Raw genomic sequence first — 15,448 nt, 5'->3', positions numbered from 1 at the left:
AGATTGCTTTAAATCTAGAGACTGCCCACTACTGAAGGCCACGCTGCTCCAGATAAATAATGTTAGGTCCATACAAATGTAATAAAAAATGTAATAGTTAATTTGTGGTTTGACTCATGGGTAGTAATCACAATTTACTTTCTCTTCGGACAATATTATATAAAACAAATTCTCATATCTCATAACAGATTACTTTTTCAGTTTTTTTTTGTTGTTGTTTTTAATTATGAGCTTAGCTACTCGGTGGTGTAGAGTTTAGCATTATGACCTGACAACAAGAATGTTGTTGGTTTGAATCCAGGCCTGACTATACTTGGAGAGATTGCAGGTTCACTCTCTCTCTCTCTCTCTCTCTCTCTCTCTCTCTCTCTGTGATCAACATAGAAAAAAACAACAACATATGCATATGAGCTCAATGAGAGGCTCACCCGTGCAGAACCTTAGTAAATACACACACACACACACACACACACACACACACACACACACACACACACACACACACACACACACACACACACACACACACACACACACACACACACACACACACACACACACACACACACCTCAAACTCCACTTTATATATTTCATGTTGCACCTCCTGCCAATATAAGGGTACTGTACCTGCAATTCGAGCTTGTCAACAAAGACAGCCTTACATCTACAACAGTGGTCTCAAACTCATTTTAGTTTTATTTCATTTGGTTCAACCTGAAAAAAAAACATAAGACCAGTGGTGTGCAGTCAGGGGGTCAAAAATGTTTTTTCTTTTTTTTTTTATCATTAAAAAGTGATTCTGAAATCTGTGTCTGGAATGAATTAGGCTACTTGTTCAGTATGCAACTTTATCCAGACAACGACTGGTTATATTTTGTGGAGCTCAAATCTCCTATGACATATAAACGCATCACAGCTCCTTTCCTCTGCTGGGGCCAGCATTGCTAACCTCTGATCGAAGTTGGACACTGCTATTGGGTTAAAAGATTGAGTGACAGTATTATCAGCCAATCAAATGTTGATGTGTTGTTGACGGAACGCCCTCGGGAGAGCGGAGTTTCGAGTGCTCGGTGTCGTCATTGAAATGAGCTTGACTGATTGGCCCACGGGCAGGTGCGTGATGACGCAATGTTATTCTCTCTTCTGGAAGTGATGGCGGCTAATTTAACAACAAGATCGGGTGATACGATAGCGGACCTGCTTCGGGGGCCTTTTTCAATGTGCCCGTTTGCAGAAGAAATGGAAATTGTGAGTAGAGGAAGACCAAAGACTTTGTGCAGCATTTTACAGCGGGAAACTACGAACACTACGACTGGGAGACAGCTAGCTGGGAGCACAACAAGCTGTTCTGCTGGCCATGTTGACTCTTCAGTACAGCTCCGGAACATGGACTAGCAGTGGTTTTAGCAGCCTCATAGAGCCATTCATCAAAAAGGATCGCAGGATGGATTTCATCTCCAAGTGATGGGTGAGTGCTAGTTTTTTTTGTTTTTTGTTTTTTTTTACTTTCTCTGGATTGGATTGGCTCTGCTGTTGGCATTTAGTGCTGTTTTTGATTATAAAGTGGTGTTTCCCATACAATGGTGGCGCACGCCACGATGAAATTATGTAAGGTTTTGGTTCGATGTCCCTCCGCATTGCGCTCTTTCTCCATTATTGTCATTCACACAGACAGACAAGCTCACATGCATGATGGTAGTGCTCCAGACTCGCATGGTCCGAACCCCGTCATTGCTACCCCCCCCCTTCTCTCCGTGCAAAACTTGTGGGAAACACTGGAAGATGATCTGATGGCGATGCTGCACAGTGTTGTCTTGATTTGTTGTGCTTGTTGATCAGCTGTCATGTTGGTGTTGATAAAGTATTGATGCATAATAGTGGCTTTACATTGGATTCGAATTATGTTTTTACCGTAGGACATAATGTGCGGCTGTTGCATTGGCTGTATTGGCTTAGGCAACAATACTTTGTACTCCTGGCCCTGACTGAAACACCACCTCACTCTACTGCTTATGAACCAATACGACTTCACAAGGTTCCCTGGGTTTGAAGTAAATACTGAAATTGTGGACCTTATGAAAAAAAATTTGAAATCTCAAACATGGAAAGTTCTTGCTAAAGCTTGGGGTTTCCTGCAAAATACAGCATGCATACTCTCCCAAAGTAAGACCCAGTTACACTAAGTTTCGAATGGAAAAGATTTGTTTTATGGTTTTCATTGCAGAAAAGTTTTGTGTTTACACAGCAACATTTTGAAAACAGGGCAGAAGAAACATCAAAGAAATATCGAATCTTAAAAAAAGCCTTTAATGTCGTCTTTGTGGTGTCGCCACATATATTTTTAAAAATCTGCCTTAGTCTTACTATATAATGTGTTGGCTGTCGTTCATGAATATGCACCACATTATTTTTTATGTTTTATTTATAGCACTTTGTGCTGTAACATGTGGCAGCAGCGAAATGGTTTAACCACATTTCTGCTCATCTCGTCGCTGCCCCCGAGGGGCTCGGTGTCAGTGTCTGGAGGCACGGACATGAAACCTGTAATCAGTCTGAGTCTGATGTCTCTGCAGTGTGTGACATAAAGTGAGAAGGAGATAAAGTCTAGACTCCAGACTGAATAATAGAACTGTCAATTTACTGCCTGTGCTGAATATATCTGCCAATGAGGAATGCAAGCAAGCAGTTTTCTCATCAGGATACTTTCAGTGGTGTGTGAGTACTTTCACTATGGCCCTGTTCACATGACAATGTTTCAAGTAAAAGATGATTTATTTACTACGGACCACAGAATCACTTTCATGCTCACAGAGACACAAGGAGACTGTGGAAGGGAATTAAATCTGTTACTGACTACAAAACAGATTGTCATTCCTGTGATGACAGCTCCACATTCCTGAACAAACTGAATAATTACAGTTTGACTGAATGACACACCAGCAGTGAAGACCCCTCCTCCTGAAGATCAGGCGCTGTGTCTGGACCCAGCTGAGGTGCTCCAGACTCTGAGGAGAATCAATCCCAGGAAAGTTGCAGGCCCAGACCAGATGCCCGGCTGTTTACTCAAAGGATATGTCACTGATAGATTCAACACCTCCCTGCATCAAGCTGCTGTACTACAATCCCTCAGCAATCATCCCAGTCCCCCAAAACCCCAGGGTCACAACCATGAACGAGTATCACCCTGTAGCTTTAACTCCCACCATTCCTCGGAGGAAGCCATACCCACTGCACTTCACCTGACCCTGGAACATCTGGAGAACCAGGACGCTCTGGTCCGGAGGCTGTGTGTCGACTTCAGCTCGGCCTTTACCATCATCCCTCAGCATCTTGTTCAGTAAACTCGGCCCACTGGGACTGAGCACTCCCCTGCAGAACTGGATACTGGGATATTTAACAGACAGGCCTCAATATGGCCTCTGATGACCCACAACTGTTGTGCAAAGTTCAGTGCAAACCACATCATAAAGTATGTGGACAACACAACAGTGGTGGGTCTGATTGGAGGTGATGAGGAGGAGGAGGAGGACTACAGAGAGGAGGTGAAGGACTTTGTGGAATGGTGCAATGGGAACAATTCCATCCTGAATGTGGAAAAAAACAAAGACCTGGTAATTGACCGAGGACCCCACTCACCGTCCCACTCTGTCTTTTCTCCTCTCCTCAAGCAGGAGCTTCTGCAGCCTGAGATGTAACACTGTTTCTTGTTGTAAAACTGTTTTTCAGGGACAGTTTCTTTCACAATGTTATCTGTCTTTTAAATAGAGGACGGTAAATATCTACAGAACATCTCTACCGCTTTCAAATGTTGGAATTACCTTGGGACATGTACAATGACTTTATATTTATCCTCTGTTTTTACTTTTTTATTTTCATTTGCTGCACTACCACACCAGTATTAATAACTTATTTCATTTTATCTCAGGGATTTTTTTTTTTTAATGCTGACACTGCATCATCATTTTGTTCTGCAGGGCACCTTTGATGCAACTTGCCTGAATGACAATAAAGAAATCGGAATTCCCGCAGTAGCAGATTAACAATTTCCCTATTTCTACGAAAACGGAATAGGAACGTTTTTAAAAAGTTTCACCTTCGGAGCCGTTTTCCAGAAGTTGCGTTTTCAGCGGCTTTGAGCCCCGATGCCATGTAAATGGACCCTCAAAACGAAACAAAAGTTTTCTGTTTTCACTTGAAAATGTAGTGTAAACAGGGCCTCACGCTACCAAAACAACCCTCCTTCGACAAATAATGTTTGTGTGACTTGTGAAAGCCAAAAATGAACCATGTAAAAAATACACTTATCTCTGCTCCCTCCACCAAACCATTATTGGTATGATGAAACTGCACAAACTAATTTTTCCAATGATACCAAGCACAACAATACCAAGAACAAACATAAGTAAACAGGCAGAAAAACTACACATTTGACCATGAGCAAGTTCATTTTCATATATATGTCTCAACAATACAACAAGTTTGTTGTTGTTTTGGGGGACCATTTTGAAATTTATCTTGTGTATTGTAAATATCTCATATGGATGTAATTTTGATGTAAAAATATGAAACTATAATCTTTCACTCTTCAGAAATCAACAGACGGATTCATTGTGATTCATGATTATACTGTATTTGCTTGGTACCGAAAGTCCAACCAACTGCATGCAGTTATTTCTTTCTCCGTCTTCCTTAAAAATCTGAAACAAATCGGAACAACTAGGATTTCTTTTTATGAAAAAGAATTTATTAAGACTTCAGAAATGGTACAATATGATACATTACAGTAAACAACATGGGACAAACAACATGTAGTGTAGATAGAAAACTGTGCAAATCAACAGGACTGGTTTATTTCTATTTGTTGTGTGTTTGCGTCTTTAACCTGACTGAAACCTGCACTTTCTGTATTTACCATCCTTTTATCTACACTAGCGTATTTAACGAGTAACAAGCGAGAAAGCTAAGCGCTGTAGCGGCAAATGAATGTCAAGTCTAAATTCCGTTATCTTCAAAATGATTACAAGCAATTAAATAAACCGGTTCACTTTTCTTTTATTTCAAAAGCACAAAGGAACAATGCTGAAGGCAATATTTGAGTAATGATTAGATAGTGTGTTGTGCTAGTGCAGATATCAGGACTCGGCGTCTTCTGTTGCTTTTCCAGATTCGACCTCGTGCCCTGCGGAAGCAGAGCGGGTTTAAGGTCATGAGGTCTCTGACCTTCTGTTATAGGGAGCCACATCTGATGAACTGGGCTTTTCATTTTCCCCTGCGGGATCAAACATTGGATTTACCCGGACCACAGGATGCATGGATTATCGCTTTATTTCAATAAAAACATGTCTCCTCTCTGACAGATGGAAAAACAAATGACAGAAGAAAACGTCTGAGCAGATTGGCGTTAATGCAAAACGAGTCGTCCCTGTTTGATCCTGCAGTGGAAAACATTTGCAGTGTGTGCTTTTTCTGTGAATCTAACACCGCCATCCACTCCATTCTCCTTGTGGGCGGAGCTTATTTGGCGGTGATGACTACAGGCATGTCAGTGGTGGCGTCGGGAGCGGTCGCCTCCTCCTCGGAGTCGCCTTCAGAGCTCTTGCTCTCATCCGAGTCGTCGTCGTCGTCGTCGGCAGCTCCGGGCGTGGCCGTCGCCTCCTCGCTGCTCTGGCTCTCCTCGTCTTCGGACTCCTGGCTGGCGCTGGCGCTGTCGGTGGCGGTGCTGGTGCTCTCCTCTTCCTCCTCCTCCTCTGGGGTGCTGGAGCTTTCGCTGGTGGTGGCTTCAGTCGTGCCCACGCTCTCCTCTTCGGGGAGGGAGGCCTGGCGGGTGTCCAAGCCCTGGCTCTCCACCTCAGGAGTGCTGGTGTCCTCCTCCAGGAGGTCCGAGTGGATCTGAAGAGCCTGCAGGAGAAATTGGAGCATCATGTCTGTGTCCACATTAGTGATGCATCAATACCGATACCAGTATCTGGTCCGATTGTGAACGGAGTACTCGTGCTTGTACAAATGAGAGACTCCTGATACCACCCGGCGAGTATTATATGACGCCAAGAGTCGGCAACATTGTCCGCAGGTATGCAAGAGAGACTGAATAATTTTCTGCCAAACTATCAAGTTTGTAGTTTGTACAACACAAGCAACTTAATCACCAGAGACATTTGGACCAGTGACTCCAGGAAGACTTTTCTCCTAGCCGGGCTACACGCTACACACGATAAAAACATGACTGATACACTGGATTAAAAAGTGGTATCCGTACATACCTCGTTCAAAAGTATAGGGGAAGTATTGAAAGCTTTTATGATGGTTTTATGGTTCAAAGAAGAAACTCTCAGATTTATTTGAGCCACATAAATGCTATCTACCAGCTGCATCTGCCTCTGTATTGATCAATTGACAAGTAATCTCATTAAGCTTGATCAGAAAAGATAGATGGTAGATTATCTGCTCATAATGCTAAATGTCAGACACAAATTTCAATGCGTCATGTTCATGAATCAGGTTTTAGATTTGTCAGATTGTATGTTTTTATACGTGCAAACCTTTAGAAATCAGGCCCACGGTCATGAAATATCAGCCAATCAGCTGCTAATTGTAACCTAAAAGGTTTTATGTCCTGCTGAGCAAACATTTTTGAAAGCGCGAGCATCGTGCAGCAGCTCAGATTTGATCAGGATGCCACAAAACTGACCTGTACCTTATACACCTTCAGAGATTTCTCCACCTCGTTGCCATTGGGCATGTCGTAGGCCGTCTTCTTGCCCATGTACTCGTAGGACTTGTAGGGAGAGGGAGCCTTGTGGTAGGACTTGTCCTCTACGTAGATGATGGACTTGTAGTCGCTGGGGTAACCCAGGCTGTCGCCGCGGCCGCTGTCGTTGTCGGTGACGATGGTGGGCTCGATGGGCTCCACAGTGGGCTCCACAGTGGTCTCCACCGTGGGCTCATCTGTAACCACCACGGGGACGTCGGTGGGCGAGGCGGTGGAGGCCTCACCGGACTCGGAGTCGGAGCTGTCGCTGGATTCATCCTCCTCCTCGGTTTCCTAGAAACGGAGAGATGGTCAGCCAGAGCACTGATGGGTAAAGATCTGATTTGAGGGTGTGATAACTTTTACTTTGATGTACTGCATTTTAATTTACCCCAAGGTAAAAACTACAGGTTGCTCAAGTTAGTAACAAACCAATGTGTATAGCCATCACGGTTATTGTGGTTTTGTTGGGATTCAGTAGAATAATTCAAATCTTATCTTCAGGGAAAAATGGCGGCGGTGTGTTTCTACTCACATTCTCCTCTGCTTCATCATCATCATCGTCTTCGTCGCTGTCTTTGCTGTCGACGGAGGCAGTGTCAGGAGTTGAGGTTGTGTCCACGGCAGCGTCCTTCTGTGAACAGCATGAAGAGTTTTGAAACTTCAGCAGGACCAGGTCTGACGAGTTTGACAGTTCTGGTGAGTTGTGATTACAATTTCAGTGCTGATGAAATTGACTCACCTCATCCTCGTCCGAACTCTCGGTGCTCTCATCTGACTCGGCAGCAGCTGCAACACTCTGCAACATCAGAGAGATGCCATAAATGTGATTAATTTCCATTTCACTTTTCACTCCTTGCTGTTATTGCTTCTTTATTCATGCCGTAAGCAAATCCCAGCCGGAAGAAATTATTTAGTGGTTCACTCTGCTTCTTAACTGAATTCTAATGGGAAAGAAAACCTATCAAAGATGAAAGTTTTTATTGGATTAAAAGAAGGAAACCGTAGCCTCACGATGAAGGTGAGTTTCATCCCAGGAATTTATAGAAAGCAGTGAGATGATTTTCCTCAAGCAACACAGCTTCCGGTCACGTTTATTTTTCATGATTCCGCTTCAAACACTTGAGAGACGACGGCACATAACTTTTGTATTCGCCTGCAATTTCAAGAGACCATCTTTTGTGAAAAGTGATGCTATTTTGGCTACTGAGCAATGGTCATCTTCATGCTTGAGCTGCTTCGGATCCGCGACAACGATCAGTCAACTGATCTGATCTGATCTGACATCATATTTTCAAGCTCTCTACATTAATGAAACTCAATTTTCAATCACTTTGAGGAGTAGATAATGGCCACACAGTTGTTCAGATAGAGGAATTACAGGTATTTTACTTAAATATTGTACATTTTGGAAAAGCGGTGCAGTGATTGACACAAGGTTCTGACGTTAGCTCACAGTGAGAGAAAAGCATTGGATCCAAAGGGTTTCAAACATTAGGCCCGTGAAACTGACCCACAACAGGCTCCAATCTGGCCAAATCAACAGATTGTAAACATTTCAAAGAAAACATAGATTTTTGTTTTAACTTCTTAAGAGTAGTGGACACAACCCATGATTTAGCTACTGGAGATGCTGCCATGAAAGCTTGCTATCTCGTTGCTATCAGACTAGCCTCGTAGCCATGCAGTCAGGGTGAGCTTGTAAAAATATGCATAATGCAACAGCTATAGGAGATTTTTTTTGGACGTTTTACTGTATTTTCCTCTAGAATGTTTCGTTAAAATTGGCTTTATGTTGACATTGGCGTCATCTCGGGTAGTAATTGTTTGATTTCGCAAAAAAGTAGACATTTCCCTCACCAATACACTGGTACCACAATAAAGAAACACTTTAAAGTCTAACTTTAAAGTTTAGTATGGCACTAATTTATCAGTCTGGCTCACTCAAGATGAAATTAAGCTATATGAGGAACCTGAACTGAAATGTGTTTAACACCACGGCTTTACTTGCATGGAGTGGTAAGAAAGTTGCCTAAATATACCTAAATATACCTACATATGGAGCGAGTTAATAATGCAATGTAAAGGGTCTTTGAGTGTCCTGAAAAGCGCTATATAAAAGCCATTATTATTATTATTAATATTACGTTTTTGTAATTTAATGGGCCTAATAGTGTGGAATGGATGGATGGATGGATATAAAAGGGAGCTATGTAAAGAAATAGATGCAGGTGACAACCATGTGAGATCAAGCTGAGCAGGATGGTGTGAGAAGAAAAGGACACACTGAGGACATCAAACATTATTTCACCTGTGCGGGTCCGGCACGAGTCTGAGGAGCCAGCAGCGCCTGTTTCTTCATGGCCGGAGGTGCTGGTCGTCTCGCCTGCAGAGACAAGACGAAGAAAAGTCCTCCATGTTTACCTTTGTAACACCAACCCATCTCTTCCCACCACCTCTCTCCAGATACTCACCACTTCTTCAGAGCTCTCTGAGCTGCTCATAGACACCTTTCTCACCGGCTGACAGAGAATTGTGGCGAAGAGCAGGACGAAAACAACGGCCACTTTCATTTTGTCACAGTTTAGTGTCTGGATGGGAGACAAAACCAGAAACATTCAACTCTCAGCACAATAAATCCATAAAACAGATTGTACAAAGACTTCACCCAGTCACCAGATATAATCATCTTATGGACATAATTTTACAGGAAACACAATAACTTGTCCAAATGAAAGCGAGCCCAGTCGGTCTTTCACCCACACTCTTCCAAATTGAGGGGCTTTCATAGTCACATAGCCTTCATCTGGCTCGATATATGTCACCGGAAGTCATCAAGACCCTAAATTACAGACCTCGAGGAGCAGTTGTGCGTCTTTGATGACTCTGTTTCAAAACATATTCTCTGTCATCAGAGCGAGAAAATGACATCTTTGCCGGAGTGTGGTTTGTGCAGTTTGCGAGCCGGGAGGCTTCTGGTGGATACTCATCCAGAGTATGTAAGAAAATAACAGCTACCACTCAGTGGGGGGAATCAGATTAGTTCCTGGGTGTTTGGCAGAAGGGATTTAAGAAAGAAAACCAACGTCATACGGAGCGACTGCTGTTTCGGTCTCGCTCGTATTTCTGTCAGTCAACATGTAACGCTCCTCCTGACGACTTATGTCTCACGCAAGCAAAAAACCCTGTGATCAGAATGGTAAGGCATATTTGTCAGATAAAAATCCTCTCAAATATTGAACATTATTTACAGATATTTCAACAAAAAAGAGTTAGCATTGAGGAGAACTAGAATGTATAAGTTAAAGCAAAGACTGAGCGTGACTATTAAAGATGTGCTGCATCATTCTATAAACTTTAGCTCATTTCTGAACAATACATATTGAAATCTGGGGTGTAAGTTTGAATTCACACAGAAAAATGTCCTCATATTTAGTTTTATGGAGAAATTAAAAATCAAAGAAAGAGTTGTGCGGGGAGGTGGGGGTTGTACAAATCACACATTGTCAAGGTTTCCAGCAGGAGGAAGATCAATGTGGAGATGAATTATGTGTGTTTAAAATCTGAGTTTTCATCTTTTAGCTTTTAGACTTAGAGACAAAAGCTTACATGCTAATCGAATTCTTCACTACGTTTTTTCCTGATCCTCTTTTTTTTCATGTTCTAAACAAACACAGGTCCCAGATTTGCAGATGACTGCGTGACTTTAAGCAACGATGGTCTTGATCTTTGCCCACTTGTGTCTGATTGTATTGAATGTCGGTTCTCTCTGCTTGCATCGTCCTGTAGCCTCTCACAGCCAAATGCAGAACAAACAGATCAATAAACTAAATCATTCTTGCTGCTGGTAAACTGGGTTTTGTCTGTTTAAGCTTCCCAGATGTTGTGTAAACTGCTGCTGCACAAGAGTTGACTTGAAGTTGTTGGCTTTGTTCCTCAAATAGAGGAATCAGTTGGATTTTAAAGGTGCTGAAGCTGATTAAATAACAGCCTTCTTCTGTTTCTAACTACCGACCTGGGTAACATGCAAGTTATTATCAAGGGAAATATCCAAGCTGGGTTCATGGATAAGAATTTTCTGTCTTTTGTCTCAACTTTGTTAGAATCAATCAGAAACTTCTGGTTAAAACGCAATACTGTCACTTCTTGTATAGTCTCTCTCTTTTTTCCATATCGTTTCTTGATAGCAGCAGAAACAGACTCCAGTCCGTCCTTGTAAGCAGCATGTAGAAGCCCCGAAACAAACATTTCTTTTTTGTGTGTACGAGCGGTCTGACTGCTTGCTTCAACTTTATTTAATGAGGGACTCTTCCTATACTGTGTAATTCGCAAGGTTATAATTGGAAAGCCACAGCGCAGCAGAAACATGACTGACGCCCATGTGACTGCGTGTGTGAGTGTTTTTCTTGGTCTATCTTTGTGAGGACCACATTCAATGCTTTGCCCTGTTTTTTTTTTTCCATGTTTAACCTCATATGGGATGTTTGAGGGTACGTTCTGGTTTGTAGAGATAAGATTGTGGTCTTGAAATGATTGTTGCTATGCATGAGGGGGTCGTTGTACAGGAATGAGTGACATTTTTATGCATGTTGTTTTTCTTTTTTACGGACTGTTTGAGGGTAAAAGCTTGGTTTGGAGGTTAATGGTAGATTAAAGTCCAGGGAAGAGCTGTGATTAGCTACGTTGCTCTGATAATTACAAGTTTTCTTGCCAAGTCTCGGTCAGGAGGTTGGATGCTACTCTCATGTTTTGGGGCTAAATGTGAAGCTAAAGTTCGCTTAGCTTGAGGATTGCAGGCCAGATAAACACACCGAAGCGTCTCAGTTTGCTTCTTTTAGCCACACGAAACCAGAAACGACACAATGAAGGGTTTTGGATGTTATTGCAAGTGTGGTGACATATCTAGTTAAGGCCCCGTGTATATGACAACTCTTCAAGTGAAAATGCATCGTTTTTACATGTTCATCCTACAAAAGTTTTGCGTTTACACGGAAACAGCAAAAATGCTGAAAATGATGTAGTTAGGATGTCGGGCCACTAGTGGGTGCTGTTGTTTGTTTTTGCATTAGAACCACACAAACAGGCACACACAGAACTATAGGCTATAAACATTAAAAATGGCAAGTACAAGGGCATATGTATGGACAAAGGACCAAATTGGATTGCTGCTCTGGGTGATTCGCAACTATCAAACCACCAAGTCTGAGGATAATATGGACACTCCGGAGGCAAACGTTGTTATTGTCCATCTACTCAGGCATGTGCAGAAGAACTATTTACTTCGGCCATGGTGTACTCGTGCAGTAGGAACGTTTCCGCCATCTACATGGAAATGGGACCCAAACGTTTTCAAAAAAGTTGTGTTTTCCCCATGTCCATGTCAGTCAGAGCATTTTTGAAAAGTTCCTCCTTGGAAGCTGTTTTCAAAAAATTGCGTTTTCAGTGGCTCCCAGCAGCGTTGTTATGTAAACAGACATTCAAAATGCAACAGAGGTGTGCCTTTTCAAATGAAAATGTGGCCAGGAAAATAAGGCCGAAGTCTTGAACTCCAGTTTGAGGTCCCAGGTTTGAATCCTGGTGTTAAAAAACAAACATAAAAAAAAGAACAAGTCAAATCTATTTTTCAAGTCGCAATGACTTGTGGTGACTCCAGCAGAAGAGACCGTCACTTATGAAAGAATGCTTATTTCCTGGAGTTGTGCAGAAGTTAGCAACCCGCACAGTCTTGTATTGAGCTTTGGTTTTTGTTTTGTGTGAATAATCTTAATAGGTTGAAATGATTCACCCTGACTCATCGTAGAGAAACTGTGACCAATAGATCAACATTAAGTATTAGCTGCATTCAGAGGATACCCATTAATTGTATCACATTACACACAATGCTTCAAAGACATATTATATTTTGAAGTTTTGGGTTTATGCTGCACTTTAGTGATAATTCTGTAGTCCAATCATTTTCTGTCCAAAAAAGGAAATTGTGTAATAGTTGACAATTTCTTTCAACACATTTTATCATCCACTCAGGATTTCCAATGGTAATGAGCAGCGTTTGTGTTAAAGGTTATAGCTAAATGGAAAACATTGTTTTGTTTAGTAGATCACAAAAAGGCCATTTATCTTTTTCTGTCACTTTTTAAAAATATTTTGAGAGAATTCGGAATATTTAAATTAAATTTTACTGTTGTCTAACAATGTGTTTTGGAGGCTATTATTATTATTATTATTGTTATTATTATTATTATTATTATTATTATTATTATTATTATTTCTTTATCAGTTTTGCAAGCACAACAGTAAAGTTTGTATTCATATTTATCACTCAGATGTTTTAGTTTTGCCTGTTGTTGTTTTTAGAGAAAGATTTTTGCTGTTTACTTGTTTTTGCTGCACTTCCAGAGTTGGTCTTTGTTCTTTGTTTGAATCTAATTTCCAGACCAAAAAAAAAAGCTATAGTTTAGACTTTGTTCTTAAAACCTGTGCGCCCAGGTTTCCAGTTGTTTCAGCTCAGTTTGCTCATCAAACAGGACTTTTCAGTCTCTCCTTTCCTTCAGATGTTGCTCATTCAAATAACCTGAAATGAGCACAAACATGTCTTCTACAATCGCAGTCAAGCAAGGGATATTAAATGTTGCTGGACGTTTTCTCTGATGGCCAAAAACCCTCTCTGATTTTGTATTACCCTGATATTTCAGAATAGTAGTTCTTAAGCAGATACCTTTTTTTACTTTTTACCTTAACCTAGCAGGCCGACCAGATTTCCAGTGGAATATCCTGCCTTCTATTGAAATTAACAATTGTATCTTATAATGTGAAAACGATGAGGGAATTGTGCATTCAACTATTAATTATAATGTGGCGTGAAACACAATGTGCAGCATGTATTACGGGGGTTGTGTTGATCTCATATAAACACACAGACACTTTGAGAAATAGCACAAAATCGAAGGGATGAACATTTTTGATTCACTAAAACAAACCTGAATGGGTGGTTAAAGTGTTGCTGGGTGAGTAAACCCAGCTGAAGCTCTCTGGTGCCCCCCAGAGGAGGGCTGGAGACCGAGCTGCCAGGTCACTAGTGTGTGTGTGTGTGTGTGTGTGTGTGTGTGTGTGTGTGTGTGTGTGTGTGTGTGTGTGTGTGTGTGTGTGTGTGTGTGTGTGTGTGTGTGTGTGTGTGTGTGTGTGTGGTTAGTCAGTGCTGGCCCTGCTGATGTGACACATCATCCCAAACGGCCCACGACTTCTTCCCCCTGTTCTTTGTTGTAATCAGCCAATCAGAGACTCCCGCCTTGGCTTCCCCCCCAAGACCAATCACAGGGAGGCTTCTGCTGTTGCAATCAACTGCTGAACTCAGAAATAAGAAATAAACCCCTCATATAAATGGGTCAGCAGATTTCTCCTGAAATCTGGCGGTCAGTGTGGCGCCTCTTTTCCTAATTTTCTTATTTTGTAAAGAAATCCTGATAAAAAGGAATATTTAGGATTATAACAACACTTTTTTTTGAATCACAACACAATTCAATAGGGAATTTGCTTTAAGTCAAATTGGGATTGTAAAATAAGCTTTAGTGCAGATTTACAATTGAAGCCTTTAACTAGCAGAACAAGTTATCCCACTGTTTACATCGTTGAAAAGGTTAGAAAGTCCAACATTTACACATAGATTACTCCTGAACTTCAGAAAAAGTTAGTGAGGATGGGTGGACACAATATGGTTGAAGCTCTGTGATAGGCTTATCATCAGATAACATTTATAGAAACTCAGAAACATTAACTAAAGTTGCTTTTTGATCGCAAATCTACCCCCCCCAAAAAAAAATCCCACTGGTTGACTGATTAACAGATTTTTAACCCTGATCAAAGAAATGAGCTCTGTGAAAACTCGGACTCATTAACATTTGTCGGATGCAACATCGATGTCTCGTTGCAGAATGTGAGTCACAATCGTGGTTGCATCTGAGCAGAAATCGGCGCTTAAAGCAGAAAAAAACACAAGTATAAATAGATGCATGGAGACTTCAGCATGTTGTTGATATCTGATTGGACACACAAACTGGAGGTAAGAATGAGGACAGTCCCCCTATGTTCAGGTTGGATCTGAGGATGTGGCCTTTTGGCGACCATTGACCAGGAGGGAGCATCAAGACATTATGAATCAAATGGAAAGCTAGTTTTCCCGTGTTTCCACACACCGAGAAATGAATATCCAACCCCAGATTTAGAAGGAAAGGAACCATTCAACAAGGTTTGCAGGCTTTCCCCAAAACAAGAACATCTTCAGCAGTTTGTGCAAACATGAGCCTAAACTGCCAAGTTCCCTCACATATTCAGAGCTGCAGAGACTCCATCATCCATGCACATGTCAAGGTAAATACTCTCACTCTGACCTGGTCTGCAGATGGAGGGAAGCTTCAGGATGCTGCTGGTGTCTGGTCTGCTCTTTAGTTTTAGCTCCCGGGTGTCCCTGGATGCTGCTCGCTGATGCTGCTGCTGGAAGCTGGACTCCTGGTGGGCTTATAAACCTTCCAGCCTCCGTCTGCATCCAATCACCTCACAGCTCGTGACGTCGTGAGGTTAACCACCCCGGGTCCACCTCTCTCTCTCTCGCTCTCTCTCTCTCTCTCTCTCTCTCTCTCTCTCTCTGTCTCTCTTACTCTCCCCCCTCCCTCTCTCCCACTCTTCCTGTGGTTGGTGGTGTGGGG

At 41.9% G+C, this 15,448-nt stretch overlaps 1 protein-coding gene across 4 annotated transcripts; it reads right to left on the bottom strand.

Annotated features, from left to right (window-relative positions):
* Positions 1-5,033: 5,033 nt before the first annotated feature.
* On the bottom strand, positions 5,034-15,245 carry spp1 (secreted phosphoprotein 1). Of its 4 annotated transcripts, none has more exons than XM_080477379.1 (7): positions 15,134-15,245; positions 9,224-9,340; positions 9,061-9,135; positions 7,492-7,548; positions 7,285-7,383; positions 6,696-7,043; positions 5,034-5,899 (listed from the first exon to the last, which is right to left on the bottom strand). In XM_080477379.1, the coding sequence occupies exons 2-7, from the start codon at positions 9,320-9,322 to the stop codon at positions 5,516-5,518; spliced, it is 1,062 nt and encodes a 353-aa protein (XP_080333505.1). In that variant the 5' UTR covers positions 9,323-9,340; positions 15,134-15,245; the 3' UTR covers positions 5,034-5,515. The 4 variants fall into 4 exon arrangements, with proteins under 4 accessions (XP_080333505.1, XP_080333503.1, XP_080333506.1 ...); XM_080477377.1 differs by having other exon boundaries at positions 6,690-7,043; positions 15,134-15,238; XM_080477380.1 differs by having other exon boundaries at positions 7,285-7,380; positions 15,134-15,238.
* Positions 15,246-15,448: the final 203 nt, after the last annotated feature.

This window comes from Lipophrys pholis (assembly GCF_963383615.2).
Source record: "Lipophrys pholis genome assembly, chromosome: 12".
In the NCBI taxonomy this organism is placed as follows: Eukaryota; Metazoa; Chordata; class Actinopteri; order Blenniiformes; family Blenniidae; genus Lipophrys; species Lipophrys pholis.
This window is presented reverse-complemented; position numbering and strand designations above follow the sequence as displayed.

Bases quoted from the DNA above. Each gene is read 5' to 3' on its own strand.
- spp1 (XM_080477377.1), bottom strand. From the start codon at position 9,322: ATGAAAGTGGCCGTTGTTTTCGTCCTGCTCTTCGCCACAATTCTCTGT. The intron at 9,136-9,223 runs GTGAGTATCTGG...TTGTCTCTGCAG, and splicing joins CAGAGAGCTCTGAAGAAGTG to GCGAGACGACCAGCACCTCC. The intron at 7,549-9,060 runs GTGAAATAATGT...CTGATGTTGCAG, and splicing joins CTCGTGCCGGACCCGCACAG to AGTGTTGCAGCTGCTGCCGA.